Source organism: Zootoca vivipara, chromosome 13 (assembly GCF_965207765.1).
Source record: "Zootoca vivipara chromosome 13, rZooViv2.hap1.1, whole genome shotgun sequence".
Taxonomy (NCBI): Eukaryota; Metazoa; Chordata; class Lepidosauria; order Squamata; family Lacertidae; genus Zootoca; species Zootoca vivipara.
Window position 1 is genome coordinate 7246075 of NC_142596.1, and position 27862 is coordinate 7273936.

The 27862-nt window shown below is 45.9% G+C and overlaps 1 protein-coding gene across 1 annotated transcript in view; it reads left to right on the forward strand.

Annotated features, from left to right (window-relative positions):
• Nucleotides 1-27862, forward strand: part of WDR72 (WD repeat domain 72) — a 76767-nt gene that overhangs the window by 32334 nt on the left and 16571 nt on the right. Inside the window, exons 14-18 of the mRNA XM_060282691.2 lie at nt 1180-1394; nt 12200-13011; nt 16594-16679; nt 19277-19359; nt 20522-20678. Coding sequence (XP_060138674.1) covers nt 1180-1394; nt 12200-13011; nt 16594-16679; nt 19277-19359; nt 20522-20678 — 1353 coding nt within the window. The remainder of the gene's footprint in view (nt 1-1179; nt 1395-12199; nt 13012-16593; nt 16680-19276; nt 19360-20521; nt 20679-27862) is intronic.

Here is a 27862-nt window from a genome sequence, read left to right on the forward strand (position 1 = left end):
ATGTGATGATTATATCCACTGATTTCTTATCATTTAAGTGTGTGTCTATAACTATTCCCTATTACAGTTATTAATTATGCCATTCACAGCAGCTATGTATGGGGACCAACCATGTGGGTGACTTAAATGGTGTGATTCCTGGCATAGACTGGAGGCAGGAATGGCAATGGTGAGGGGGGGCTCTTCTTCTTAACTTTCTGACTGTATACAGGTAGGTAGCCGTGTTGGTCTGACGCAGTCAAAAAAAAAAATCCTTCCAGTAGCACCTTAGAGACCAACTAAGTTTGTCATAGGTATGAGCTTTCGTGTGCATGCACACTTCTTCAGGTACACTGAAACAGAAGTCACCAGACCATTATGTATAGTCAGAGGCTGGGGAGGGGTATTACTCAGAAGGGTGGTGGGAATGGGTGATTGGCTGATAGGAGAGAAACCTGTTGACGACTGTTAACGACTGTTAACGACTGCAATTGGTCTTGCGGGAAAAAGCAAGGGGTGAGATGGCTAAAGAAAGCTTTATCATGTATAATGAGATAAGAATCCAGTGTCCTTATTCAGACCAGGTCTGTCCATGGTTTTAAGCTTGGTAATGAGTTGCAATTCAGCAACTTCTCTTTCCAGTCTGTTTCTGAAATTTTTCTGCAATAAAACAGCTACTTTGAGATCTTGTATAGATTGTCCTGGGAGATTGAAGTGTTCTCCTACTGGTTTCTCTGTCTTGTGATTCCTGATGTCAGATTTATGTCCATTAATCCTTTGGCATAGGGTTTGGCCTGTTTGTCCAATATAGAGAGCTGAAGGGCACTGTTGGCATTTGATGGCATACGCCTTGTATGTTTATATACCTGACATGGGTCCAGCTTTTGGCAGAGAACCCCTTTGGGAAGTTCTTTAAGTCACTTACAGAGCTGACAAAATCCTATACCAACTTCCTTTGCGCTTAGTGGGACTTCCCATTTGAGCAGGCAGGTGCAGTATGATTCTGTGGCTGGCTTTTTGCTTGGTAGCATTAAACAGCCATCCATGGGGCAGTCTTAATGCTCACCTTGGTGAATGAACTTCTCCAGCTACAACTTACCTTCTTGTCCCTGATCCTGCCCTGGAGCTCCTGCTCCGCTTATGTGAAGTCATGCTCTGCTGCTTGTAAATTTCTCAAACCACTATTTTTCCTCTGGCCAGGAAGTCTTGAGCGCCATGAAACTGGGGAAGTTGCTCAGGCAATCCTCGCTTGCTGTGAGGACTCAGTCATGGCAGCGGCAGATTCTCTGTCAGCCGTCTTTGAAGAAGACCCACCTAAGCAGAAAAACCTGGATGGCCAATCTTCCAACTCCTATAAAATCGGCACTCTTTCCTACAGCAGCCTTGCTCATCGAGAAAAGTCTTCCCACCATCAGGTGAGTGCAAAGAAAGGGGGAACTTCGAATCAAAGAATTGCAGAATTGTAGAGTCGGAAAGGACCTAAAAAGGCCCTCTGGTCCAAACCCCTGCCATGGATCTTGGACAGCACTCAGGAAACCTACCTTGATGCCACATGACCCGAAGTTGCTCCCCCCCCCCCCCGCCGGAAAGGGATGGTGGTTACAAAAGCACCATTCAGGAAAACATTAAAACATTAAAGCAGGCTTTGCCTGCAAGAGCCGAGGCATGTGCTGATCTTGTAACTGGCCACTTTAGCCCAGGCTCCACGCTGGCTGGAAGGCTGAATCCTTATGGGTCCAGGATGTTGGTTGGGAGTGAACTTGCTCTGTAAATTGATAACAAGTCCATATACCACATTTTTCCGTGTATAAGATGACCCCATGTATAAGATCAGGCATCCCCAGACTTCGGCCCTCCAGATGTTTTGGACTACAATTCCCATCTTCCCCAACCACTGGTCCTGTTAGCTAGGGATCATGGGAGTTGTAGGCCAAAACATCTGGAGGGCCGCAGTTTGGGGATGCCTGTATAAGATGATCCCTATTTTTGGGAGCCCTCGACAGTTGTTGAGCTTCTTTTGTAAGTTCGCTGAGCAGTTGAGCAGCTTTTCGATGAGTCCCCCCCCCCCCCGCTGATGGAACTGGTGCCGTAATACACCACATACTGGCACTCACCAAATACTCTTCCCAAGCCAGGAAGAGCGGCTAAGCAGCCTCCTCTCCGACATTTCCCTGCTACCGCCTCAGCACCAGCCCTCGCTTACTTAGCGTATTGACCCGTGTATAAGATGACCCTCAATTTATTGCAAAAAACATCAGAAAGAAGGTCATCATATACATGGAAAAATATGGTAAATGCTACTTAAATTATAGAAGCCCCTCCAATTTGTTACTGATCATGCCTCAGAACCACCAACTACAGATGAAACTGGCACTTCTAACAAGACATTTTGACCAGTAAATATACGAAATACAACTATATTGTGCTTGATTTAAAGTAAGTGTATGAGTTTTACATACCGGCGGCTCGAAAAGCATTGGCTTTTTGGTGGGGAAGGAGCCTCGATTGTTCCCTGTCTTTGCACATGTAGAAGGGTCATTTAGTATTTAGGTATTTAATGGTGACTGCCCATCATCTCCTGTTGATTAGGAGCAGCTATTAGGCATGATAATCATCCTCTTTGATATAACACTATTTATATAGACTAAGCGGTGACTGATGAACAACAGTAGTAGTAGTTAGATAACAAAGCTATTTAAATGAATGTGGCTAATGAGATTTGGAACCAGGGGTTGGTGCTTAATTCTGCAAATCGTAACATGGATCTGCTGGGAGACTGAAAAGATCTCCACTGAAAACAAAGCTCTACAGAGTCCTGAAATGGCAGGGAATGAGCCAGCCACACTCCAGCACTTTCAAGTCTCATTGAATTCCAGAAAGGGGAGAGTTAACCACATGCTTAAATGCCTCCCATGGAAGAGAAGGGGACCTTTAAGCACTTGAGGCAGGCTGCTGCATGGAACCTTTCTTGTACCTCACGGCTGGCCAGATTCTGAACAGATTCTCTGTATCAACATATTTGTCCTCATGGAAATTGCAGCCACCAGGACCCAAGGGCTCTGATTTCATACTGCTTGGGTGCTTTTTGGTGCGGAACTGGGACTTGTGCCCAGAAGATAAAGTTGGCCCCGTTCCTCCTGGTGGGACAAGTGACGTCAGTGCAAAATGAAGCACGTGTGTCGTCAAATTCCCTTGACGTACTTAAACAGGTTTTTAATTATTCCCAGCATCAAAAGGCCCCCTAATGCACGGCAGCATTGTTTGCCAGAGAAAGCGCCACTCTGAACAGGGGTGAAGGGGCCTCTCCCCAAAATCAGACCCTCAGCACTTGCCTCAGTCATTGAGGGGGGGGCAATTTGTGTGGTGAAGCCTATTTGAATAGGGTATTGTGAGAATACTTATGGTCCACTTGACAAGGGCTCTTGCTGTAAATAGCACAATTTGACTCCAGCTGTTAAAGGGAGGTTTTGACAGTCGCTGAATGGGATTGGGAGGGGGGGGAGGTGTTTTGCTGCAGAGGAGAGAAAATCAATACTGGCCTCTCGTTCAAAACAACCTGCTCTTTTTCTTGTTCACTTCTCCTTCCGGGTTTATATAAGGTGATCTGCCATTTAGAAACGAAGACCTAGCTACTGTTTTAAAGCAGGGTTGGTTTGTGTGTGCGTGTGTGTGCATGTGCCTTTGCAGACTAAAACAGGCAACAAATGCTGGCAAAGTAGATGTTTTTCTATCAGTAGATCTGTGATCCTAAATGAGATTGCACATAAATCCACCTGAAAGCAAAGAAATCCCCTTGGTTTGAGGCATTACAATTGCATTTCTGCATACAATCGGTTGCCTCTGTACTTCAGTTTTAGAGCTGGAATGACAGTCTAACTCTGCTCGTTTTTCCCCTGTTATTAAAAGTCTTACAAAATCCACAGCTGGGCAGTAAGACATTTATTAGTACCAACCAACTTTCCAAAAGCCTGCCACTACTCTGTGGCACTGTCGTCGGTCCTAATAAAGACATCATCCAACTGCGGATTTATGATTTTTTTTTTTTACTGGGCGATTTTTGCTTCTTAGAACAGATTCCTCTTCTGTGGGCTCCTTGGCCTCCCTGGCAGTGTGGCTTCCTCTCTGGCCTGGTGCTGATCATTGCCATCCAGCCAAGCCTGCAACTCCTTAGTGACAGAATACCTGGCTAGGGGTAGCAAGAAGGCTTGGGCATGGGGCTTTCTTGGCACCACATGAGAGGTGGTCTTTGGTAAGCTTTCATAATACGGCACCCTGCGTGAGGCCAAAAACCGACGCACCCAAACGGATCTCTCAATTACGGATGTGCTCAATTATATGGCTCTATGCTCTGTGTGGGGGAACCACCTAAATCTGGAGCTTCTGTAGGGGAGACCCATTTCCTCCCGCCATTTTGCAGCACAAGGGTTTGATTGTGTAGGTACCAGCCAACCTTTAAAAATGATTGCTGCTCCCCACCACCCAAAGAACAGAAGAGAGGAGGAGGAGGAGGAGGAGGAGGAGGAGGAGGAGGAGGAGGAGGAGGAGGAGGAGAAGAAGAAGAAGAAGAAGAAGAAGAAGAAGAAGAAGAAGAAGAAGAAGAGGAGGAGTAGTAGTAGTTTGGATTTGATATCCTGCTTTATCACTACCCGAAGGAGTCTCTAAGCAGCTAACATTCTCCCTTCCCTTCCTCCCCCACAACAAACACTCTGTGAGGTGAGTGGGGCTGACAGACTTCAGAGAAGTGTGACTAGCCCAAGGTCACCCAGCAGCTGCATGTGGAGGAGCAGAGACTTGAACCCGGTTCCCCAGATTAGGAGTCTACCTCTCTTCCAGTGCTGTGTATGCAGCAAAGGAAAACATTTCCTTTGCTCGATTCGTTGCTCAGTCCAGTTTCCATTTTCTGCTTTAATGAAAAACACAGAACCATAACAATAGGGGGAGATTTTTCTCCTAAACCAAGAGTCCTGATTTTTCTCCTAAACCAAGAGTCCTCCCCCTATTGCTATGGTTCTGTGTTTTTCATTACATAGAAGCAGAAAATGGAAACTGAATTGAGTATTATTATTATTAACACTTAATTGTGAGGGAACTTAACATGAAATAAACTACAGCTTGTATGTCAGCGCATTGATATAGTTCCCTAACACCCCTGAGTTAAAATGGCTTCAGAAATAAATGTGTTCAGCATCTAGGCCCACAAATGTAGCGCCCACCTCCAGATTCAAAGCTCCCAATTGTGAGCATCTCTTTCTGTTGTCAGGAGCTGCTAGTTTTAAGTGCCTGGCTGGGGAGGAGGTGTGTGTGAGCCTCACAGAGAGAAGGAAGGAAAGACTATCCCTGACAGCTTCAGACAATGGAAAGGGGGGAGGCAGCAGATCGATGCTCCCTCCCCCAATCTTGAAAGTCTCTGCTGCTCCTCGCCCCTCCACTGCCCCCCCTCCGGTCAATGTAATGACAAGAAAATTGGTGTAGAGGCCAGTCTTGCAGCTAGATAATTTTAGACCCTTGACTTAATGGTCCTCACGCACACACACTAAACAGCCATGTGTGTTACTCTGGTTAGGACGCAGACTGCTCTTCTCTCCAGCCATGCCAGGGTTTACAAAGGCTCCTACATTCCTGGCATATGAGAGCAAAAAATAAACAGCCCCCCCCCACACCAAAACACACACACTAAAGGTTGGACAACCTGATTTTTAAAAAAGAAATACTGTACTTTGAGCATGTGGCGTTTCACATTTTATACTCACTTAAATCTCCAAGACTACAGGAATAAAACAAGGTTTGCTTCTGCAGCCCTAAAGCTAAGCACATTTACTTGTAAAAAAGAAGAAGAAGATGATAAGCATTTTTAAAGTGAAAGGAAAAAATATTGAAATGACCACCTGCAATCACCTGGCTCTCCCTTCTCCGCCAACCTATAAAATGGTTTTAAAGGTATGAAAGGCTACAGTGGGGGTAACCACTGTCAACCTTGTGGGGCTGAGACCAGGCCTTCTTGCTGCTGCCCCCCCCAATCTGTCATTCCCTGGGTGGTCATTTGGTAGTGGAAGGCAGGGTGGAGGCTGGACTTTGGCCCCAAGGTCTAGCCTGAGCTCCACCATCGGTAGAGCCTTCAACATTTGAATGAATTCTGCTTATATTCCTAAATGTGTGCTAAATGAGGCAGAGCTGTTTATGCTGTTTGGCATTGCAGTGTGTGTGGAGAGCAGCAGCAGTCAATGAGAACATAGAAACCTCTCAGATACTGTACCCCCCTGTCTTAGCTCTGTGCTGATAGGCCTGCCACTCCCACCTTGGGTGTCAACAGCCAGCAGCTCTGACGCTTTGGGTGCTGGACAGCTCCCACAGCCATATGCCGCTCTGGGGAACTGTCCAGCCTCCTGGAGCCTGACAGCAGGACTGGGTAGGTGCCTTCAGAGTTGTCCCCAGGATCAGGTTGCTTGAAGGTTGGCAGGGCGGGCGAGGGGGTGCATGCCCTATACCCCTGCCCCTGGTCCCACACAGCTTCTTGGCACTAGGTCCCATGTCTGCCCCACTGCCTTGTGAGCCCACTGGGAGACTTTGGCTGTCATAGAATCATAGAGTTGGAAGAGACCACAAGGGCCATCCAGTCCAACCCCCTGCCAAGCAGGAAACACCATCAAAGCATTCTTGACATATGCCTGTCAAGCCTCTGCTTAAAGACCTCCAAAGAAGGAGACTCCACCACACTCCTTGGTAGCAAATTCCACTGCCGAACAGCTCTTACTGTCAGGAAGTTCTTCCTAATGTTTAGGTGGAATCTTCTTTCTTGAAGTTTGAATCCATTGCTCCGTGTCCGCTTCTCTGGAGCAGCAGAAAACAATCTTTCTCCCTCCTCCATATGACATCCTTTCACATATTTGAACATGGCTATCATATCACCCCTTAACCTTCTCTTCTCCAGGCTAAACATACCCAGCTCCCTAAGTCGTTCCTTGTGTCCTTACACAAGTTACACAAGTGTCCTCCCCACCCTTCGCAAATGACTAGGAACTTTAAAAACAAAACAGAACCCTTCTCTTCAAGGGCATGGGCATTTTTGAAAAGGAGGAAGCTGTACTGACATTCAAAGAACCTGGTTTTATATGAAATTTCACTGTCACTGAAATTAACTCAAGTTTCATTTGAAGATAACTCAGCATAGCTATTTAAGGCCTTTTGAATGCCAAACAAAGGCTCATTTCCACGCTCAGTTATTACTGGGCCTCTGAACACTCTATGCTGGGTCTGGGATTATTTTTTCCACTTGGAAATGTTTATATATTAATATAAGCAATTTGTAGATGGCCATTTATATTTCTTTTTTTAAAAAAAGCATTACTGCGCCGCCATGACTTAAAATATCAGGGTGATGTACAACAACAAAATAAAAAAACATAAATAAAAACTACAGAAACCATAAAAGTGAGTGCGCTGAGAGCAGAGCAGTCAAAGCAGCCTTGAAATACGCTTCTAACAAGTAGAACTTTCTGTGGCATAAGAATCCGGACCCATTTTTGTGATATCAGTGTAAACCAACCAAACAAACAAAAAACACCAAGCCACCAAATGCAATTTCTGCCAGCCTCTGTAATCAAGAACAAGCAGCTCACTAAGCTGTGGCCTTTCCAGTCCAAAATGTTTGCTGATTTCGTGAAGCAATATTTTATGCTCATAAACTGGCTGCAAGGTGGGAGTGCAATTCCATTTATCTTGATATTCTTTAGCTTTATAGAGCCTGCCAGAGTGTCCATCTGTTCAGCGGAGATTGCTTCCCCTCGCGAGTGGTCAGGGGGAGTGAGCTGGGAGAGGTCAAAGGAGCTTCTTGACCTCGGGTGTTTCTTGCCGGAGCAATTGGAGTTGAGGGAGCTGGCTGCCATTACGAGGGGCTGCTCAGCAAAGCAGCCCCCACTTTAATTGGTAATGATAGCAGGGAAGACACAGCGAAGCCACAGCCAGGAGAAAACAAAAGGCATCCAATATAGTAATTTATTACCGGTCGCTGGGTTTCAGCCGCTCGGTTGTTTTACCCCTGCCGTGGCCGCAGAGAGCAAAAAAGAGGCTCCAGCACTTAATGCAAAATGGAGGCCTTGCTGCCGGCAGGGCAGGGTGGCGCTCGGAAGAAGATTGCCTCAGCTATTAGTTGGATCATGGATTTGTGCTCGTTGGCTCGGCTCTCCAGGCCCTCCTCTCCAGTGCATCAGCTGCAATTTCCAGCTTGCTTCTTCGCCTGCAATTTGTCCTGCCAATCTTCAGGCTGCTGAGCTGGTGTCAGCACTCAGCACGGTGAGCAGATGTTGGGGCCCATGGAGCATCTGTCAACTGTGTTGCCCCAGGATGCCTCTGGCCCCACAGTTTGGAGTAATACAGGTGCCAGGGGCTGCTGCAGTCTCTTTGGGCAGCAGCCTGCGCTATGGCAAGCACTAAAGCGGCCTCTCCTCTTGAGCATATGGGTAGGGTAGGGGCATACCTGCCAAGTCCTGGACGGAAAAATCCGGGATTGGCAGCCCACGACACCAGAAGTTGCATAGACGCAACTTCCGGTGGTGCTTTGCCCTTCTATGGGCACCAGAAAATGGCGGCACCAGTGCCGGAAGTCGCTTCTACGCATGACCGGAAACGTGTAAAAGCAACTTCTGGCGCCACCGCCGCCATTTTCTGGTGCCCATAGAAGGGCAAAGCGGCACCAGAAAAATGGCCACCGGCAGAAGCGGATTTAAGGGAGAATAACGGGATAACAACCTATATGGGAGACCGCCAGGAAACGGTAGGAAAAAAGGGGGTTTCCCAGCGAAAACGGGATACGTGGAGGAGGGCTGCAGGTGGTTGGCACCAGTGGGGGGTAAGGGTGCTCAGCAGAGAAGGGCCAAGGGAAGCTGCTGTCCACCAGGCACATCTTAAAGAACCTGCTTTGCATTTTTGTTCCTTGCTTCCCAGAGCCAGCAACATAGCCAGGGGTTGGAGGGACTTGTTGTCTTGCCAACCATTTTGTATGGTTCGTTTGGTCCTACTTTGAATCCTGCCCATGATTCAGCTGCCTAGTTATTCCTGCTCTCTGCTTTTTGTTCCTTAACCAGTTGCTAATATAAAAGAGGACCTTCCCTCTTATTTCATGTTTTCGAAGGAGTCTTTGGTGAGGAAGTTTTATAAAAAGCTTTTTGAAAGTCTAAGTACACAACTGTATCGCCCCTCTCTATATGCTTGTTGACACTCTGAAAGAATTTGAAGGGTTTAGTAAGACAGAACTTATCCTTGCAGAAGCCCTGCTGCTTCCATTTCAGGACTTATTCTTCTACAGTGGTACCTCAGTTTACAAACAAAATTGGTTCCGGAAGTCCGTACTTAACCTGAAGCGTACTTAACCTGAAGCGAATTTTCCCATTGAAAGTAATGGAAAGTGGATTAATCCATTCCAGATGGTCCGTGGAGTACTTAAACTGAAGCGTACTTAACCTGAAGTGAACTTTCCCATTGAAAGTAATGGAAAGTGGATTAATCCATTCCAGACAGGTCCGCGGAGTACTTAAAATGAAAATACTCAAACCGAGGTGTACTTAAACCGAGGTATGATCGTATATGCTTCGTAGGTCTCTCTTTAACAACGCTATCCACCAGTTTTCCTGGAATAAAGTTTAAGCTATCCACTCTGTAATTTCCCTGATCCTCTCAGTATTCCTTTTAAAAAATGTTGCTACAGTGGCTGCTTTCAAGGAAGACTGAAACAGCCCCAAGAATCATTCAGTTTTTCAAATAATGCATCCGATGGCAAAAGCATAGCGCCAATATTACTTGAGATGTAGAAGAGGCATCTCTAACTCTGGTGCCCTCCAGATGTTCTGGACTACAACTCCCATCGTCGTCGTCATCCCTGACTATTGGCTGTGCCAGCTTCTAGGACCAATAGAAGAAATGTTGGTGTGGAATGTGTGATTATTCACTGTGCGTATGAACGTCTGATTAATGTTCAGATTTGTTGGGAGAAAATCTTTCAGGCAGATATGAATATTCAAATAGCATCTGGAAGATCTCTCCAAGGCAGGATCTGTGAAATGTGTACTGGAGAGATGTGTGCCAGATCATAGCTTTGTAGAATGTGCAAGGACTTGGCCTCAGATTTACTTCTGAGAAGAAATGAGTTGGCGGGCCTGTATGTTGCTCACCTTCGGCATTCTGATTCTCCCAAGTTTTTTGGGCGTGACAATCTCTGGAGCCTTTCTGCCCTGTCCTGACTCCGGACAGAGCAGCTTCCTTGCAGCTTCTGACTTTTATTTCATATCCAAAGTTTCTTATCAAAAGGCAACAGTTTCTCGTTTGCAGACTTAGCAGACCTAGGTGTAAAAGCATCCAGATTTCCTTGTTTTCCACAGGTATAAATAACCATCCCGGTGTCCGTGCCACTGGGAAACCAGGCCTTTATTTAGAGAGCACATGGGGTGTGGTGACCTCTCCCTCTAATGGAGGAGGGAGGGTGGTTTTCTTTGCAAAACTACCACATGATTCCATTTCTTGGTTCCCTTGTGGAAGGAGAAAGCTTTGGTTGCTCCTGTTGTCTCTCGATTTAGCACTAATCCTGCCGTTAGGATGCCTTGGCATCAGGAAGCCGGAGTGCCTGAAGAATTCAAGTGCTCTGCTTCCTAATGGACGTGCGCATTCTAAGTGGGCAAGACGTAGTTCCTAGAAGCAGGTGAATCCCAGCGGCAAAGAGCCTGCAGAGATGAAAAGGTCACCTGGTAAAATGGCATTTCCATTGTACTTTCCATAAAATGTTTGTGTGGTGGGTCTGGCTTAGACCAGTTAAGGTTAATAGCCTGTATTGATGTATTTGGGGATGAGGGGGAAGAGAAGAGTGACCTTTCCCCTGGAAGCAGGGGATTAGCATCCTCTCTCTGCTGAGTTTTGCCAGAGACTCTTTCCCCCTTTTTAGTCACTGAGTGTGCAGAAAGCACTAGCAGAAGCAGCAAAGTCTTGGCTCTTGTTGAATTGCGCATGGTAGTTCTACATGGAGGAGCTGAAGCAGAAGGAGCAAAAATGGGGAAAGATACTCTCCCCCCCCAATTGCAGCCAACACAGGCACCATTTGCACCCTCCTCCCAAATTGACTTCACCTCTCACAATTAAAATGTGAGGATTGTATTTTTACTTCACTCTGCCTGTTTTTAAAAGGAGCTTCCGAAACATTTCCCCAAACTGTCTTACAAGGCATTGGAAGTTGTGGTAGTCATCAAAGAAAGCAGTTTGCTTTGGGGGAGTGTGAAAGGATTCCTTCTCTGAGCATTTCCTAACAAACTTTGAAAATGTATACTTTCCCCTTCAACAGGTTTCCAGGGCAGCTTACAAAAAGTTAACATTACAATAGAACACCACCATACAAATCCATTTTGCCACCTGCCCATCTCTGAAATGCCATGCCCTGTTTGGGGTTGCTTTGCTCTCAGTGCCATCTTGTAATAATATGTAATGATAATAATAATAATAATAATAATAATAATAATAATAATAATAATAATAATATTTATACCCCACCCATCTGGTTGGGTTTCCCCAGCCACTCTGGGCGGCTCACAACAGAATATAAAAAGCATTAAACATTAAAAACTTCCCTAAACAGGGCTGCCTTCAGATGTCTTTTAAAAGTAAGATAGTTGCTTATTGCCTTGACATCTGATGGGAGGGTGTTCCACAGGGCAGGCACCACTACCGAGAAGGCCCTCTGCCTGGTTCCCTGTAACCTCACTTCTCGCAGCAAGGGAACCGCCAGAAGGCCCTCGTGCTGGACATCAGTGTCTGGGCTGAACGGTGGTGGTGGAGACACACAAGAGACAGGGCCTTGCCTGGAGTGCTCTCCCAAGAGAAACCCTTCCGACTCCTTCTGTGGGTCACCAGAGATTGAGGATGCTTTAATTTAACAGTCTTGACCAGGCACCCCCAAACTGCGGCCCTCCAGATGTTTTGGCCTAAAACTCCCATGATCCCTAGGTAACAGGACCAGTGGTCGGGGAAGATGGGAATTGTAGTCCAAAACATCTGGAGGGTCGAAGTTTGGGGATGCCTGTTCTTGACTTTTGGTTTGCATTCGCTTTTGGTTGTTGGTTGCATTTTGCTTTTAGAAATGGTTTGTTATATTTACCCTTCTGTTGGCTGTACTATTTGCTGTCGGTAATTTTTAGTGGCTGACCAAAATGTACATTATTCTTGTTCTTGTTCTTCTTATTTTCAGCTGCCCACTGCCTGCCATACCCAGTGGCCTTTTACCATCCTGCCTGTGAAGACAGAGCGACAGAACATCCATTTTTATGTCCTTCTCTTTGATTTGGAAAAATTGGCCGAGCTGCTGCATTCAGCCCAGCTCAAGGGACTGAAGTCATCCAGCTCATTCCACAGCTATGACGCTCTAAAGAGAGCTAAAAGCACAGCTGACAAAAGGATGCTAATGCTGAAACGAAACAGAACTTCTGGGTCACTCTTTCCGCTGGATGGGCAAGTCAAAGTTGCAGCTGAAGAGCAAACATTTGGGGAGAGTAATGCAGTGGGCTCTTTGGAACAAAGTGGCGGCATCAAAAGACACAAAAAGCCGAAGAGTTCAAAGAAGGTTCGGAGGCAGCCATCAGGAAAAGTCAATGTGAACGTTGTCATGGATGCAGCAAAGCTCCTCTTGTCGTGCCTCTTGCCTTGGGGTGTGGATGGGGAGTTGGACGATCTCTGTGTTCAGTATTTAGATATCTTGAGACTTCTCTATCCAGTCTCACTTGGACTTATGTCAAGGAACAATCACCTCTCTCTGACATTGCCGGGATGGCGCAATGCCAGTTCCCCGGGGGCAGAACAGCAGCAGGAGGCAAATCACTTGTTCTCCAGAAAAGTGCTGGATTTGTGTCACAGGTACATTAGTGTGGCCCAAGAGCAAACAGGAAGGACCAACGGACACACAAAAAGCATCCGTACCACAGAGAGATCCTTGACTCTGAGTTACTTACTTAGAAGGATATATTTAGTTCAAAGGATATTTGGCAGGCCCTTAGAAAAGACCAGGTAAGAACTTCCATTTTCCTGCGTTTCTCTAAACCCAAACAGGCAAAATGTTAGATGGGACAGATGGATGGGCAGATATTCCTTTGTCTGCCCATCATTTGTCATTCATAGTGTAGCCTAGTGCCATGCCCTGGAAACCCATTAAGAGTCTTTCCAAATTACAGTGGTGCCTTGCTAGACGAATTTAATTCATTCCACGGGTCTTTTCTTATAACGAAAAATTCGTCTAGAGAATCCCATAGGAATGCATTGAATTTTTTTGAAATTTTTTTTGCCCATAGGAACACATTAATTGAATTTCAATGCATTCCTATGGGAAACCGCGATTTGCTAGACAAATTTTTCATAAAACGAATTCGTCTAGCGAGGCAACCTCCGCTTGAAAAATCCTTTCGTTAAGCGGAAATTTCGTTAAGCAGGGCATTCGTTAAGCGAGGCACCACTGTACTCTTAATTAACCCACATTTACATCCAGTTAGGATTTAGCTCCTTCTCATTTCATCTCCATGAAATGGGAATAATAATTTGCATCATTTATTTAGTTACAGGTAGGTAGCTGTAGTCAGGGGAAAATAAAAAAAAATCCTTCCAGTAGCACCTTACAGACCAACTAAGTTTGTCATTGGTATGAGCTTTCTGAAGAAGTGTGCATGCACACAAAAGCTCATACCCAGGGGTAGGCAACCTAAGGTCCGGGGGCCGGATGTGGCCCAACCGCCTTCTTAATCCGGCCCATGGACGGTCCAGGAATCAGCATGTTTTTACATTAGTAGAATGTGTGCTTTTATTTAAAATGCATCTCTGAGTTATTTGTGAGGCATAGGAATTCGTTCTCCCCCCCAAAAAAAAATATAGTCCGGCCCACCACATGGTCTGAGGGATGGTGGACCGTCCCACAGCTGAAAAAGGTTGCTGACCCCTGCTCATACCAATGACAAACTTAGTTGGTTTCTAAGGTGCTACTGGAAGGAATTTTTTTATTTTGTTTCATCATTTTTTTTTGTTTTGCTTGCTCTGTTTACTCCTTGCTTTCTAGAAGGTCTTATGGATGGTTTTAAGTTGGTTGACTCCTAGCTAGGCACTGCTCAGAGGCAGAAATCCTTTCCTTTAGTCACTTTTGCTTTCAGACCATTTTTCTGGGCCATGATTGTGATGGAACTGTGTTTTCCTGTGCTTATTCCACATATTGTCACATCCCATAGTAGGCTGCCGCAAAAAGGGGAGCAAATGTCTCAGAAATGTCTCAGGGCAGCCCCATATAGCTTAGGCTTCATTTTATGACATCTAGGCTTGAAGACACGAACAAAGATAGATTTTGTGAAACAGATTCCAAGCCACTGTTGAAAACTGGGGTCTCCACATACTGTAACCTTGATTTATGTGGGAGGCTGAACTTTGTAAATGGTGATTGGGCTTATATCCAAGGAACTAATGACATTTCCCGTGCCTAGATTCAGTTTCAGGCACTGTCCCAATCCTCAACTTCACTGAAGCCATCAACCAGGTTCTTTCTTTTTTTAATGAGGAAAGAGGAGCTAGATACTATTGGTATCATGGCAGCATCTCACACTAAATACTTCTGCAAAGCCCTTGCAGGTAGGGGAGAAGAAAATATGGGAAAGGATATGAGGAGGAGAAAAGTAGATCATCACCAATCATTCCTTGCTACCAGGAATGGAACCTAAGAGTAATTTCCATTTGCCATGCTATCAACACTTCCTGCTCAAGGGTGTCACAGACCTTAGAGTTGGCACCTAGTAGAGTCAGTCAATAGGACAGAGCTCATCTGCTACCCATCCCCACCCACCATACCTGCCAAGTTGCTGTCATAGAAATAAGGGACCGGGCCGGAAATAGCAGACCGGAAGTAGCGCTGCCGCCATTTTGGAACTGGGCGGAGCATGCTCAGATGTGACTTTTGATGCTGCTTTGCCCAGTTCCAAAATGGCTGTCGCACCAGAAGTCGCACTGCAGCCATTTTGGAACTGGGCAGAGCAGCATCAAAAGTTGCTTCTGAGCATGCTCCACCCAGTTCCAAAATGGCCACCGTGCCACAATAAACCGGGAAAAAACAAAAAAATCCATTTTTTCAGCAAGGAACAGCTGGAAAAACGGGGATTTCCCGGGGAAACCGGGAGACTCCCCACCTCAGACATCATTCAGCACCTCTCCCTTATAAGGCATTATAAGCCTGGAAACTAGCAAGGGTCTTGAAATTGAATAGCATACAATATTTGTAGTGCACATTTTGAGAAACCTCAGTCTCCCTGCCTTGATAGATATAAATATAGACCAGGAAATGCCTAGTTGGGGCACTCCTGGTTTTCTATTTGCATTTAAAAAACTGGACCTTGGAAACTGGCATTTCCCAGAATTAATTAAACTGAGGAGTTGAAGTTGGCAAGTTGCAGGAGTCATCTTCCCAAGTCGCAGTAAGAAGGCCCTTGGGAAGGGATAGTTGACAGACACTTCCTCGCACACCATGTTTGGTCTACCCTTTTGAAAGTCCACCATTAAGTTGCATTTTTATTACTCCTGCCCATTAAACAGGAATGTCAAAATGAAGTTGTTTGGTTGGTTTGCTTGTTATGTTCATGCCCACTCAAGGGCATGTTTATTTTGCTGGCTGCTCCTTCAACATCTGGGCAGGAGAGAAACAATATGTGTCGTGTTTTTGGCCAAGCCAAATGGAGCATGCCAATTAGACAGCTGGTGTGGGTGATCATTGTCCTTCAAGAAACCTACATGGCTCTTGGGTCTGGCCTTCTAAGGACAACTAACTTGAAAGTTGGAGGGAGGGGAGAGATTGTACTGCTGATTCTGCCAACAGCCAAGGCAAGAAGAAAGGGAGGAGCTTTGATGTGGCAGGCAGGCAGGAAGCCTAGATGGCAACTATGCAGCTGCCAGTCATTTCAAAGGGGCTGCTTTATGCCAAGGGACTCCCGTGACTGGCAGCTTATATTGATGAGCAGCATAGTCCTTTCCCTTGGATGCTGGGAACTGAGCCTGACTGCTCAACACATGCAAGAGGCTGATGGGGGGGGGGTTGCTTGGCTGTGGACTGTGGGCAAGAAAAGGTCCAGGCAGATGATTTTTCACGCAGGATCCTTCTTGCTTTAAGCAAGTGAGCCTGCTTTCTGTGCCAGCCACTGAGGACAAATGGCTCTTGGGAAGTCTTAGCAGGCTGCCCAGTTTCATACTCTTTGATCATCTGAAAGATAGCTGTACACTAAGAGAGGGTCCTCCTCCAGTTATATATGTATATTGGGTTGGAGCCAATGTTAGTCCTACTCAGAGTAGACCCATTGAAGATAATGGGCATGAATAACTTAGGTCAGGCATCCCCAAACTGCGGCTCTCCAGATGTTTTGGCCTACAACTCCCATGATCCCTAGCTAAGAGGACCAGTGGTCAGGGATGATGGGAATTTATAGTCCAAAACATCTGGAGGGCCGATGTTTGGGGATGCCTGACTTAGGTCCATAAAGGTCAGTAAGTTTACTATAGCCCAGGATTGCTTCGTGGTATCTCTGCTTGCTTGCACTGATCTCTTGACAGTTACCATATAACATTTCCCCATAGTCGCCAGAAACTGGAGTCTGCACGCAACAAATGGAGACCCACATCATCTCTTGGGACCACAAGCTCTTATGAAGAGTCCACTAAATGTGAGTATCAGGAGACAGTGCAGAATTACGGCAGGCACAAGCCATGTTTGTTTTCTAGGCATGACAGCATTGAAAACACATTTCGAGATGCTGAAATATCAATGTCATCCTGTGAGTTGTGAGAAGGGAGCCTGAGGTTTCCATATGTTCCTCTAGTACCTTCTGAACTTTGAACTTCTCACAACACTCAAGATGCCCCAGGTATCCTTACTTTCATTTAAAAGGCTGGTCCGTCATGATCGCAACTATTTCCCAACTGGTAGGGCAGCTAAGCCATGCGCCTGAAGCACAGGTGTGAGGCACAGCAGTTGTTTCTCAGCCTCTGACTTGTGAACTTGAAATATGTTGGGCCAGTAAATCATTTCAGTGCTGCTCCAAGTGGGCTTCCCTCCTGTTTTGTGAGATACGACTGCTAAGAGATGCCATTTGGGGGTTTTACTTATGGGTGGTGAGTGACACCACCCTCCATATGAACATTTCAAACTTCCATTATCGTAAAAGGGAAAGAGAGAGACCTAAGTTAGCGCTCCTTCCAGCAAAACTGTTGTATGAGTAAGGTCCCCCTAAGTAAAGCTTCAGCATTGTTGGTAACAAATTCTTATCCTAGTGACTACCAGGGGCTTCATCGTTCTCATCATGAATTGATTTCAGCTGGAACTGGACTTTTATGTTTTAATGTCATGATCATACAAACCTATGAATAACCTGTTGCAGGCAGAAAAACATACAGCTGATGGAAGAAGAAGCTGACCAGTTTCACTTCTCCTAGTTCCTGGCAGCTGCATGGGCCACAATATGTTTTTTGTATTTCATAAGCAACAGCTTCTCTCACCCCAGAAGCAGCGTGCCATAAACTCATAAAATCTGATCATGTCTTTGTTCTTCATATCTTTTAACAGTGAGTATTGTAGCACCTAATATATTTATTGTAGCATCAACTGGGTCAGAGAGGTTTGATTTTTCAGTATACCCCATAGATCTTTGGCTCAGAGCTAAATGAAACAACCTCCCCCTTTTGAGAGTTTGCCCAATGTGACTGCAAAAAGTCAATATTCATTTCTTGTTATAAACAGTGGAAGAAATTTCAGGAGTGGACAGGCAGGTGCCAGATTCCTCAAGGAAATGCAAAAGGCCTACATCACGTCCTAAATTATAGTCAGATGGGGAATCCTTTAAATAACCAAATATAACCAAATAACCAAAATAACCTTCCTCCAAAAGGATGTTGAATAGGAAACAGTTAGGTGGAAGCTGGTTATCTGAAATGGCCCAGGGAACAAAGCTGCTCAGTTTTTACCCAGAGTAAGCTCCATTGAATACAGTGGGACTTCCTTCTGAGTAGACAGTGTAAGGTTTCATTTATAATAAAGGAATCAACATTCCAAGTGTTTCCTAATAAATGGCTGCCTACAGAAGCATTGCAATTAAAGAATTTAAAGTGGATTGGTGACCTTTTTCTTCAAAACTAAAGGAAAGGCTTCATATGCCAGCTTCACCATTTCCTTCATTTGGTGCAGGGGTTTTATTTTCCCTATAAACAGGACTCCAATTTTGCACCTCCACGCACCCACCCACCCCACTTTTAATTGTTCTCGGAGAATATAGATGGAAAATAAGATCTGCATGCATGAATGAATAATAAATATAATGGAACCATGGAGAGGGGAGAGGGAAGTCAAGGGACTGGAGAAATCCCACACTGTGATATTGTATTGATGTTTATTTTATACTGTTTGTTATGAATAAAACCAATTAAAAAATAAAAGTAATTGTTCTCCGAGACATAGAGGGAAGGAAAAAGGAAAACCAGGACATTCCAGGATCAAATCAGAAACTGGGATGGCTTCTGTAATTCCAGGACTGTCCCTGGGAAATTGGGACACTTGGAGGGTATGTAAGGATTGAACATGGAGCCTTCTGCCTGTGTGGGGCCTCTGCCCTGCCATTAAGTCACAGCCCCGCTTTGCTTCTCCCCACACCAACTTCTCCCATTTTCTATATCAGCTCCATTAGCAGTTACAGCATCCTCAAGATATTCCTTACTGCTCTTTTTCCGTTTAGCTTTATATAGCTCATATGTGGGTGATTTATGGGTAATTTAGTTATATCCTTAATTCTTTACTGATAAGAAAAATAGCCATTGGTAACCAAGACTAAAAATAAGGTATTGGTTTTTTAAAGCTGGGAGAAATAGATACTCTCCTACGCTGATGTTATGTAAGTAAACTGGAGACCGTAGGGCATATTGCATTACACCCCAGGATGGATTTTCTTCAGGGGCGGGGGACCTTGGAAATCAAAACTGAGGAATCCGGAACTTCAGTTACATGTGATTTGATATGTGTATTTTCAAGTGGATTAAATTTAAGAGGGCTGTATATTGCAAACAGAAAGTTCAGAGGTAGTCAACAATACCATGTTTGTTAACTTGTGACAAGCTTCCTATTTATTTGCAAATGCTTAATGTAACTTCTTTTCTTATACTGCCATTATCTTTTACAAGGCCTTCAAGACCAGTGGTTCTGTTTTAGAGGCCTGGTGCATTGTTATGCTTCAACTGGATGCAGCCTGACAAAGAGTGCTTCCTCTATTTTCAGACACGCTTGGGTTTCCTGTCCATGAACCAGAGAACAATTCACTCGTCAAACTTATTTCTTCTTGGAGAGACCAATCCATAGAGGTAGGTGCTCTTCTGCCATTGAGAACCATTGAGAACCATTGTGTAGGCTTCTTTGAAGCAACAAAGTGCAAAGAGGCCTTCAATAGGTGGTGGCATTCCATTGCAGACTGCTGGCATGGGGAAGATTATATGGTAGCTGGGACATTTGGTGCGCAAGTTAAAGCTCTAGGCCAGGCTTCCTCAACCTCGGCCCTCCAGATGTTTTTGGCCTTACTCCCATGACCCCAGCTAGCAGGACCTGTGGTCAGGGATGATGGGAATTGTAGTCTCAAAAATCTGGAGGGCCGAGGTTGAGGAAGCCTGCTCTAGCCCACTGACAGAGAAGCAGTCAGTTATCTGTTGGTGATGCAGCCAGGATCACCTTCTTTGTTACCACAGTGTGTCCTGCAGGGACATCTTGGCATCTAGCCAAGCTCAAGGGAATCCAGACCAAAGCAGCTTTTGCAGATCTGGGGGGAATCAGGAAGACCCCCAGCCTCCAGGTCTCTGCCTTGATTCAGTACCAGTTCACCAACACAGGAACAGCCTGCTGAAAGCATGAGCAGAAACTATTTGTGGCTGGCCTGTAGGATTTCCAGTGATTGCCCTACACATGTGTAAGACGATCGTGTCAGGGAATAGGCTGGCCCTGAACCTTTCACATATTGTGCTAGTTCATGTATAGTAATTATTTGATATGGATGACCATGCAAACATCTGAAAGAGCACTCTGCATATAAAAAGGTGATGCGTCTAGGGGAAAGTTTTGGCCTAGCCATCTGTCTGATGTGTCAGTGTGTGGAGAGGTCTTTTCTTTTGGACCGTTCAAAGTCAACGAATATCGGGAACTGGCTGCTGCGTATGTGACAAGGTTCCGGTCACCTCCTCAACCCCACCTAGTTTTAGCATCCCCAGGCCCCTCTTCTTCACCCCCTCCTATCATGAAGCCAGTTGCCACTGAGAGAGCAATGCAGCAGGGCAAAAGGTGAGCCTAGCTTTGCCTTTCCTCTGCACTGAGCATGCTAGCATAGGTGCTCAGAAGCACAGGTAAGTAGGTAGGCCTTCCCTGCTCATTGCCCCCTCCCTGAAGCTGTGTTTGGGAGAAGAGGGGGAGGGAAGGAGGTGTGGGCTTGGAGCAGGGCAGCCTAACACCCTCCTCACTGACAGCCTGCATCTCTGGCAGATGACTGAAGCCATTCAGGCCGCTCTGCTGGCTGAAGTTCGCCAGGGCCTGAGAAACCGGCGGAAGACGTTTTCCAATGGTCATGGGCAAGGAAGTGCCAAAGTGGAGGAGCAAAGGACCGAGGAGCCAGAGATAATAAAGATCCACCCCTTGCTGGGTAAGTGTCTCATCTGTTGGTGTGAGGGCAGGTTAAGGTGGCTGGAGAAGCGGTTAATTTCTGAGATAAGACCAGGGTTCTCCGTCCCCAAGTTCCTGCCGCTGCAGATCTCCCTCTTTCCTCAGGTGGTTGCTCCTACTATCTCCATATTTAAGGCATGGAGGGGAAAGGGTGTTGCTTTGTGTAAATGTTCAAAATGCTTCTAGTATTTCATTCTTGTTGGGTGTATTGGAAATATGAATGCAAACAAATGATGCATGTCGTTTTATAGATAACATTAGTGAACAACAAATTGTATGGAAATGAGCAGATGTTTTCAGATTTACCTTTTATCAGTGAGATCAGACTTATACTAAAAATGTTACTGGTCCAATTTTATAACATCATAATATGAAATGTGGAGTTTTTATGATTTGGTGGTAGAATAATCCACATTGTGGAAATTAGTTTTACAGCTGCATCATTTCATTTTACAGCAGGCCTAGTTGCTGTTACTTTTAATGGTGTTCCTGTTGATGGGCAGGAAAGTCTGATTCAGAATTTATGTTATGAGATGATATCCAATTTTCTTTAGGCCATTAGCTGAGCCTTAAAATTAAGTGACCTGAAGTTTACAACCAATCCTATTAGTGAGTCTTCTCTGTCATAGCTAATTCATAATCTCGTGGTGTGCATGTGTCTGTCATGAAGATTTGTGATAGCACGTTTGTTCCAGGAATCTAAGAAAAGTTAAACATTTTCAGCCATAAAGAAAACAGCTGATAGTTGCAGTTGTGCTAATATAGACATGCATGTGGGATTATTTTTTGTTTTACACTGGGTTCCCCTCTCCTGTCCCCATTCTACACCAATATTTTGGTATTAGGATTTTTATGAAAGTCATAATACCGTAAGATATAGAAAACTAATGTAAATTTTAAAAGAGACAAAACCAAAGAAAAAGAAAACATGTCTCATGTCAGGTTCCCCCAGGTGCAGGTTACATCAATGTGGGACCCCTGAGCATTCACGGAGTCACAGTTTACCATGTGTAACCTGCGTTTGCTAGAAGGTTGTTTGGTTCGAATATTTAGGAAGAGGTTGTGCATTGTGAACTCTGCAAGGCACCATTCAGGAAGAGCGTCTGCATCAACCCACTTGAAAAGAAAGGTGTTGACAGTTGGATCTCAGCAAGAAGAGGGCAGTTTGTTGTTCACTAAAACAGATATATACTAATACATTAGGGGGGAAAAACTTGTTGAAATAGATAAGCAATTTCCTTCTTTCCTGGAATCTCCTCCTTTCTCTTCCTTAGCTATTTTTGTACCAAGGCTGGCGAGGGATCCATGTTGTATGTTTTCAGGCATAAGGTGTCCTGCTTGAAGATTAGGGTGGTTGGGCTTGTATGATCCTTTCATCTGCCGTCTGGTCTTTGCACAAAACCCGACTGGGCCAATTGGCATGACTCTGCCTTCAGTTATCAAGTCAACACTGGTATGTTAAAAGAACTATGTCTAGGTGCTGTAAGTTCTCATTAGCCAAGTTGATTCATGCCAGAGCTCAGGGGACCCTTAATGAAATCTAAAAGCCCCACCCATAAGTACCCTACCATTTTAGGCAAATGTAGCGCCCTGTGGCTAATGTCCTAACAGAAAAAGTGACTAGGAGGGACTTGGCCACTGTCATTCCTGGACTGAGCCATGGCCTGCCAATCTTCTTCTTCTGCTGAAGAAGGCTCTTCCTTGGCTACAGAAAGGGGGTTTGGCAGAACAGAGGCAGAGTGCTCTGAGCTGCTGAGGTGTGGGATTGTTCCTGCCACCAGAAGTGGTGAAGGCCACTTTACTTCGGTGGCTCTAAAGAAGGGATTTGGCAAATTCACAGAGGGGGAAATGGTTTGATAATGGTCCTTAGCCATGATTGTTCCATGGAAGTACGTACTGTGCTCTTGAACTGCCTCGGTAGAGGTCCCTGCCAGCACATTTCTCCTCCTCCTCCTCCTCCTCCTCCTCCTCCTCGTCCTCCTCCTCCTCCTCCTCCTCCTCCTCCTCCTCCTCCTCCTCCTCCTCCTCCTCCTCCTCCTCCTCCTCCTCTTGTGGAATATGCATCACTGAAAGACATTACACCCTTGTTTCATATTACAGCCCTTTCCTGTAAAGGAACACAACTCAATTTTGTATTTTATCGTCCAACCTGTGGTTTAACTTGGCTACTGTATCATCTCATAGACATTCACTTAAAACTGTACCTTGATCCAATATTCTCTAATATTAGTGGTCAAGTATTGAAGGAAGCAAAATGGAAGACTCTGTAGAACTGCAGCTTATTTCATTCTTTGCTTCATATATTTTACCAGACATAACTCCTTAATGCAACAGAAATCAGATTTGTTGTGTATTTTTACACAAAATCCAATTGTGCAGGCGCCATACCAGGCCCATCCAAAACATTAGACAGGATACAGTTCTGCTAGGATGTTGTTGAAACTCCACAGCAACACTTTGGATGTCAAGGCACAGGAAGGGCCACTTTAAAAGGTGGTGTCGCCTGGTCCCAAATGGGACTTTAAATGTTGAGAACTAAACCTTGAACTTGGATCAGTAACTAATAGAACTTTCAACACTGATGTTTAAAGGTGGGTGTCCCCCCCCCAAAAAAACCTGCTGCACTTTGCACTGGTTGTGCTTTCTGAATCAAGCACAAGGGTAGAGAAGAAATAACTAAAAGCCAGAGCTGAGGTTTTACGGGGGTATTTGGGGCCTTCCTGCTTTCCCTACCCTTATCTTACTACCTTCTACCAATGGGGGCTGGGCAAGAGAAGAAGAAGAAGCCAAGTTCCCCTGAACTTTTTGTGCTTAGGTTTGCTGCAGAACTTGCTGCTTCTAGTTCCTTCATCTTGCGAACATGACTGGACCTGGTGTTGTGTTGTGGCATCTGAAAGCATTGCAAAGATTTTGGCCCACCTGACATTTGGTGGGGTCATCGAGATTTGTGCTCCGTGCATTTTTGAAAACCTCAACTAAGCATCTGCCCGCGTGGGCCTGATATCTGCTGCACATAATGCATCCGTCAATCCATTCTGCTAGAAACTCTAAAAATAAATTACAAACAAGCAAACAGAAACTGGAGATGGGAAGCTCCTTCTGCAGTTTACCTTGGCTGCTGCTCTCCTTCCACAGCTAACCTCTGTCTGTCTCCACTGCTGAGCCTCATCCATTTCTCTCTCTCTCCCCTTGACATTTTGCCTTTGCTAGATCATGAACTGCCTTTTTAGAATCCATCTGGAAAGGGAATGCCTTTCCTCTGTGCCACAACCAGCATGAGCTGACCTGACTGTTTGGGATTGCCAACTTCAGGTCCTGCCTGGGGAAGCCCACTTGTCTCTCAGCCATAGGTGTCATTACTGCAAGGATGACTCATTTGCAGGAGCATAACAGTGCATAACAGAGGGACCCAGGTGGCGCTGTGGGTTAAATCACAGAGTCTAGGGCTTGCTGATCAGAAGGTCGGCGGTTCGAATCCCTGCGACGGGGTGAGCTCCCGTTGCTCGGTCCCAGCTCCTGCCCACCTAGCAGTTTGAAAGCACATCAAAGTGCAAGTAGATAAATAGGGACCACTCCGGCGGGAAGGTAAACGGCGTTTCCGTGCGCTGCTCTGGTTCGCCAGAAGCAGCTTTGTCATGCTGGCCACATGACCTGGAAGCTGTCTGCGGACAAACGCTGGCTCCCTCGGCCTATAGAGCGAGATGAGCGCTGCAACCCCAGAGTCGGACACAACTGGACCTGATGGTCAGGGGCCCCTTTACCTTTAACAGTGCACTTTATGGAGCCATTTCTCTTAGAAGCTCTCAGTGTCCTCTCCTTCCCAGGTCAAACTGGGTTGTCTTCTTCCTTGGGCCTGATCCAAATGGCTGTGCTCTCCAGCATATGGGTTTTAAGAACAGTGGTGTGCCAGAGGAGCTGAAGCTAGGAACAGAGCTTGGAGCAGGTGACAGCTCAGCTGCTTGGGAGGTGAAAGAGACCCTCCCCAAGATCTGATGTGACCCTTGCCCCAAGGAATGAGAAGAGGCACCAAGAGACTCACCCACCCACCGATGCACACAGTTAACTTTGCCAACAACCCACTGGAGCAGCAGGCTAGTCAGCTAACTAAGGTGCCTTCTCTGCTGTGTCCACCTGCGTTTCTCAAAATCAAGCTGGTAGAGCCCATTAAAAATCTTGTTTGTTGAATTCTCTTGGCTAAAATTGCCAGTCACAAATTGCTGCAGTCACCAGAAAGTATCATTTCTGATCCTTTCACTGAAACATCAACTTGGCCATGTTAGGAATCCAACCATAAAACAAATTCAGTGGCTAATATTTTTTTAAAAAAAATCAAATCTGTGAACTGTAGAGTGGCTGCTCCCGTCATTTGAGTTGGACTGAGATGGCTCAGGTGTCAGGAAGTTCAGTCTCCTCTTGCATCCATCCCTAAGTGGCTGGAGAGGCCGCTTGATTCGGTTTGCTCTCTCATGCACCAAACAGCCTATGCGAAAGGGACAACAGTGTGTGCCAAGAGATATGCCAGTCAAGCACTTGACTTGCTCACAGAGCCGTTACTCTAAAATAGGGATCTAGCCTGGAGGCCTGATGCAGCCCCCCTGACCCCCACCAAGTGGAGTGGAGTTAGCAAAACGAGGCTCCCCCCCCCCAAGAAGACATGCCCCGCAACATCCAAAGTGACTTGGGAGGCATTCCTGAAATCAGTGCCACTGGAGCTGCAGCACAGACACTTGAGCATAGCTGCCAAGTTCTCCCCCTTTTTAAGGGAAATTCCCTTATGCTGAATAGGCTTCCTCGTGAGAAAAGGGAAAACTTGGCAGCTATGCACTTGAGATTCACCTCTGCCTTAGAAGATCCCTCAGGTATCACTCTCTATTGTAAACTGGCTTAAAGACAAATAAAATCCTGCGTTTCATAGAGGCTGACAATGTCAAGGTTTCAGAAGGCGTAAGCACAGCTGCCCGATATTCTTGCCTGGTCCTAGAACAGCATTGTACAGATTGACTATATAATTTCCAGTTACTTTCGTTGCATGGGGGGGGGGGGCGGGGAAGAAGCTCACCTTTGAACTAACACAACCTGCTGTCCCTTTAAATCCTACAAAGTCTGCAGACCCCTTCAACACACGGTGGGTTGCTGGCGAAGTTAACTGTGTGCATCGGCGGGTGGGTGAGTCTGGAGCAAGGTGCAACCTTTCCCTGCGCTGTAATAAAGTAGCTGTTCATCTGTGGTCAGGGATTGTCAAGAAAGACCTTGAGTTCCTCTGCGTTATTTCACAGAGAGGCCATCAGACAGCTCTGCATCATCTCACTCTATCAATCAAGGGCCTCAGCCACTGCCTTCTGCGAGAACTCTTCCTGTTTTTCACAGACAGCTCAATAACTTGTCTAGGGGTTGTGATAAATGCCTCACAAACTGTCTCCTCCATCGCCACCTGCAGCTCGGCTTTGCAGAGCCGGTGCTTCCTTTTCCCCCCATCCAGTCCATTTCATTTCTTTGCACTTTTGAATGAAAGAGCCACCGCATTTATATATCTGGCCCAGCGGAAAAGCTGCGCTGCAGATTCCCCATTCGTCCCCAACAGAGAAGATTAGATTTCCGCTTAGGAACAGTAAGTGGAGAATAGACGCAGGCAAAATGATAGGAACTGTTGTTTGTGATCCCTCCTCCCGCCCCGCTTGCACTGAAACACACACACTCTTTCCCTTTAATTCCACACACCAGTCATATTTTTAAAGATCAACTTCTGCAGCCCCAGCTGATCCAACTGCAGCCTCCTGCTGGTTCTGGAGCTGGAAACCCCACAGAATCCCATCTGGGCACAATTGCCAGCCGTTGCTCAGGAGGCTATTACAGTAAATGAATAACTTCTCTCTCAGAAAGAAGGTGGCTCTTTCAGATCAGGTTGAAGGTCAATGGCAGGGGAGGATGAGGAGGCTCTCGTGTTGCAGCTGTCTGCAAATGCGCTTGGCTTCAGATTCAAGGAGGTCAGAAATCTGGAAAAGAACCAGAACTCTTGTGGGGTGGGGGCGCACACAAATGACCTAAAACCACAAGGGGAAAACAAACAGCTACGAATCGCTTTAATGAGGCTTAGGGGTTCCATAGTAAGGAGATAGGGAACTTTTAAATGATAGTGGTTATTCTAGTTAGAAAATCTGCATTTAGAAAACCCTCCCCTCTATGGGAGGCTGGAGCATCTGCTGTAGCAGGGAAGGCCAAAGAGTCTGGGGGTTTTGGGGTTTAGAAAACGGAGCAACTAAGAGAGGACATGGTAGAAGGCTGTAAAATCAGGCATGGTGCATAAACAGTGGGCAGAGAGCAGTGTCACTTTTGTCAATCTTCGCACTCATTCATGCACTGCCACATGGTACGTCTACAGCCACAAGGTCAGGTGGCTTTGAAAAGGGAATTAGACAAGTTCATGGAAGAGGCCTGTTATGACCACATGGATGGGACCTCCTGGTTCATAAGATGTGTGTGCCACTGAATGGCATTTTCTGAAGGGGGAACAATAGCTCTGGCTGGCTGCTGTAGGAAGAAGCAGGATGCTGAACTAGATGGACAACTTTGGGCTATTAATCACAGCGATTATACTGATAGAAATTACAGGTGCTGAGGCCATTCAATGCTTAATATTTGGCTGGAGACTAATATGGTATGTGTGGGTGTGGATGCAGGTATTTCCATTCTGCTGCAGTGCTGGGCTTCCCTGAGGTTTCTAGCTGATCCCTGGATCTGACCCAGTGCAAGCAGATCAGAAAGAGCCTGTCAGTCTCTTCCTGACACATGGGGATGAAGAGGCTGAGCATCAAGGAGCCAACCAGCAAAAAATCACACTGAGTAAGTGAAGTTAACTCTGTTAGAAGAAGCAAGGCTTGCTCGGGGGTGCCAGGCCTAATGAGCTCAGCAACTCTTCTTGGTAGGTCTTGCACCTACAAGGGATTTGTGGAGGCTGAGGTTCCTCACATTCCCACAGCTCCTCACCAGGGTCCTTCCCAAGCAATCTGAGACTACACAGGCCCCCTGTCTTTTCTCTTTCCACTTCATACCTCTCCTGGTCCTGGGAGACCAGGGGGAAGGGGAGCTTGTTATAGCAGGAGAGGGAGACACCCTGGCATCTTCACCAGCCTGACTCATCTCAGCCTCTTGGCCTCTCTCCTCTTC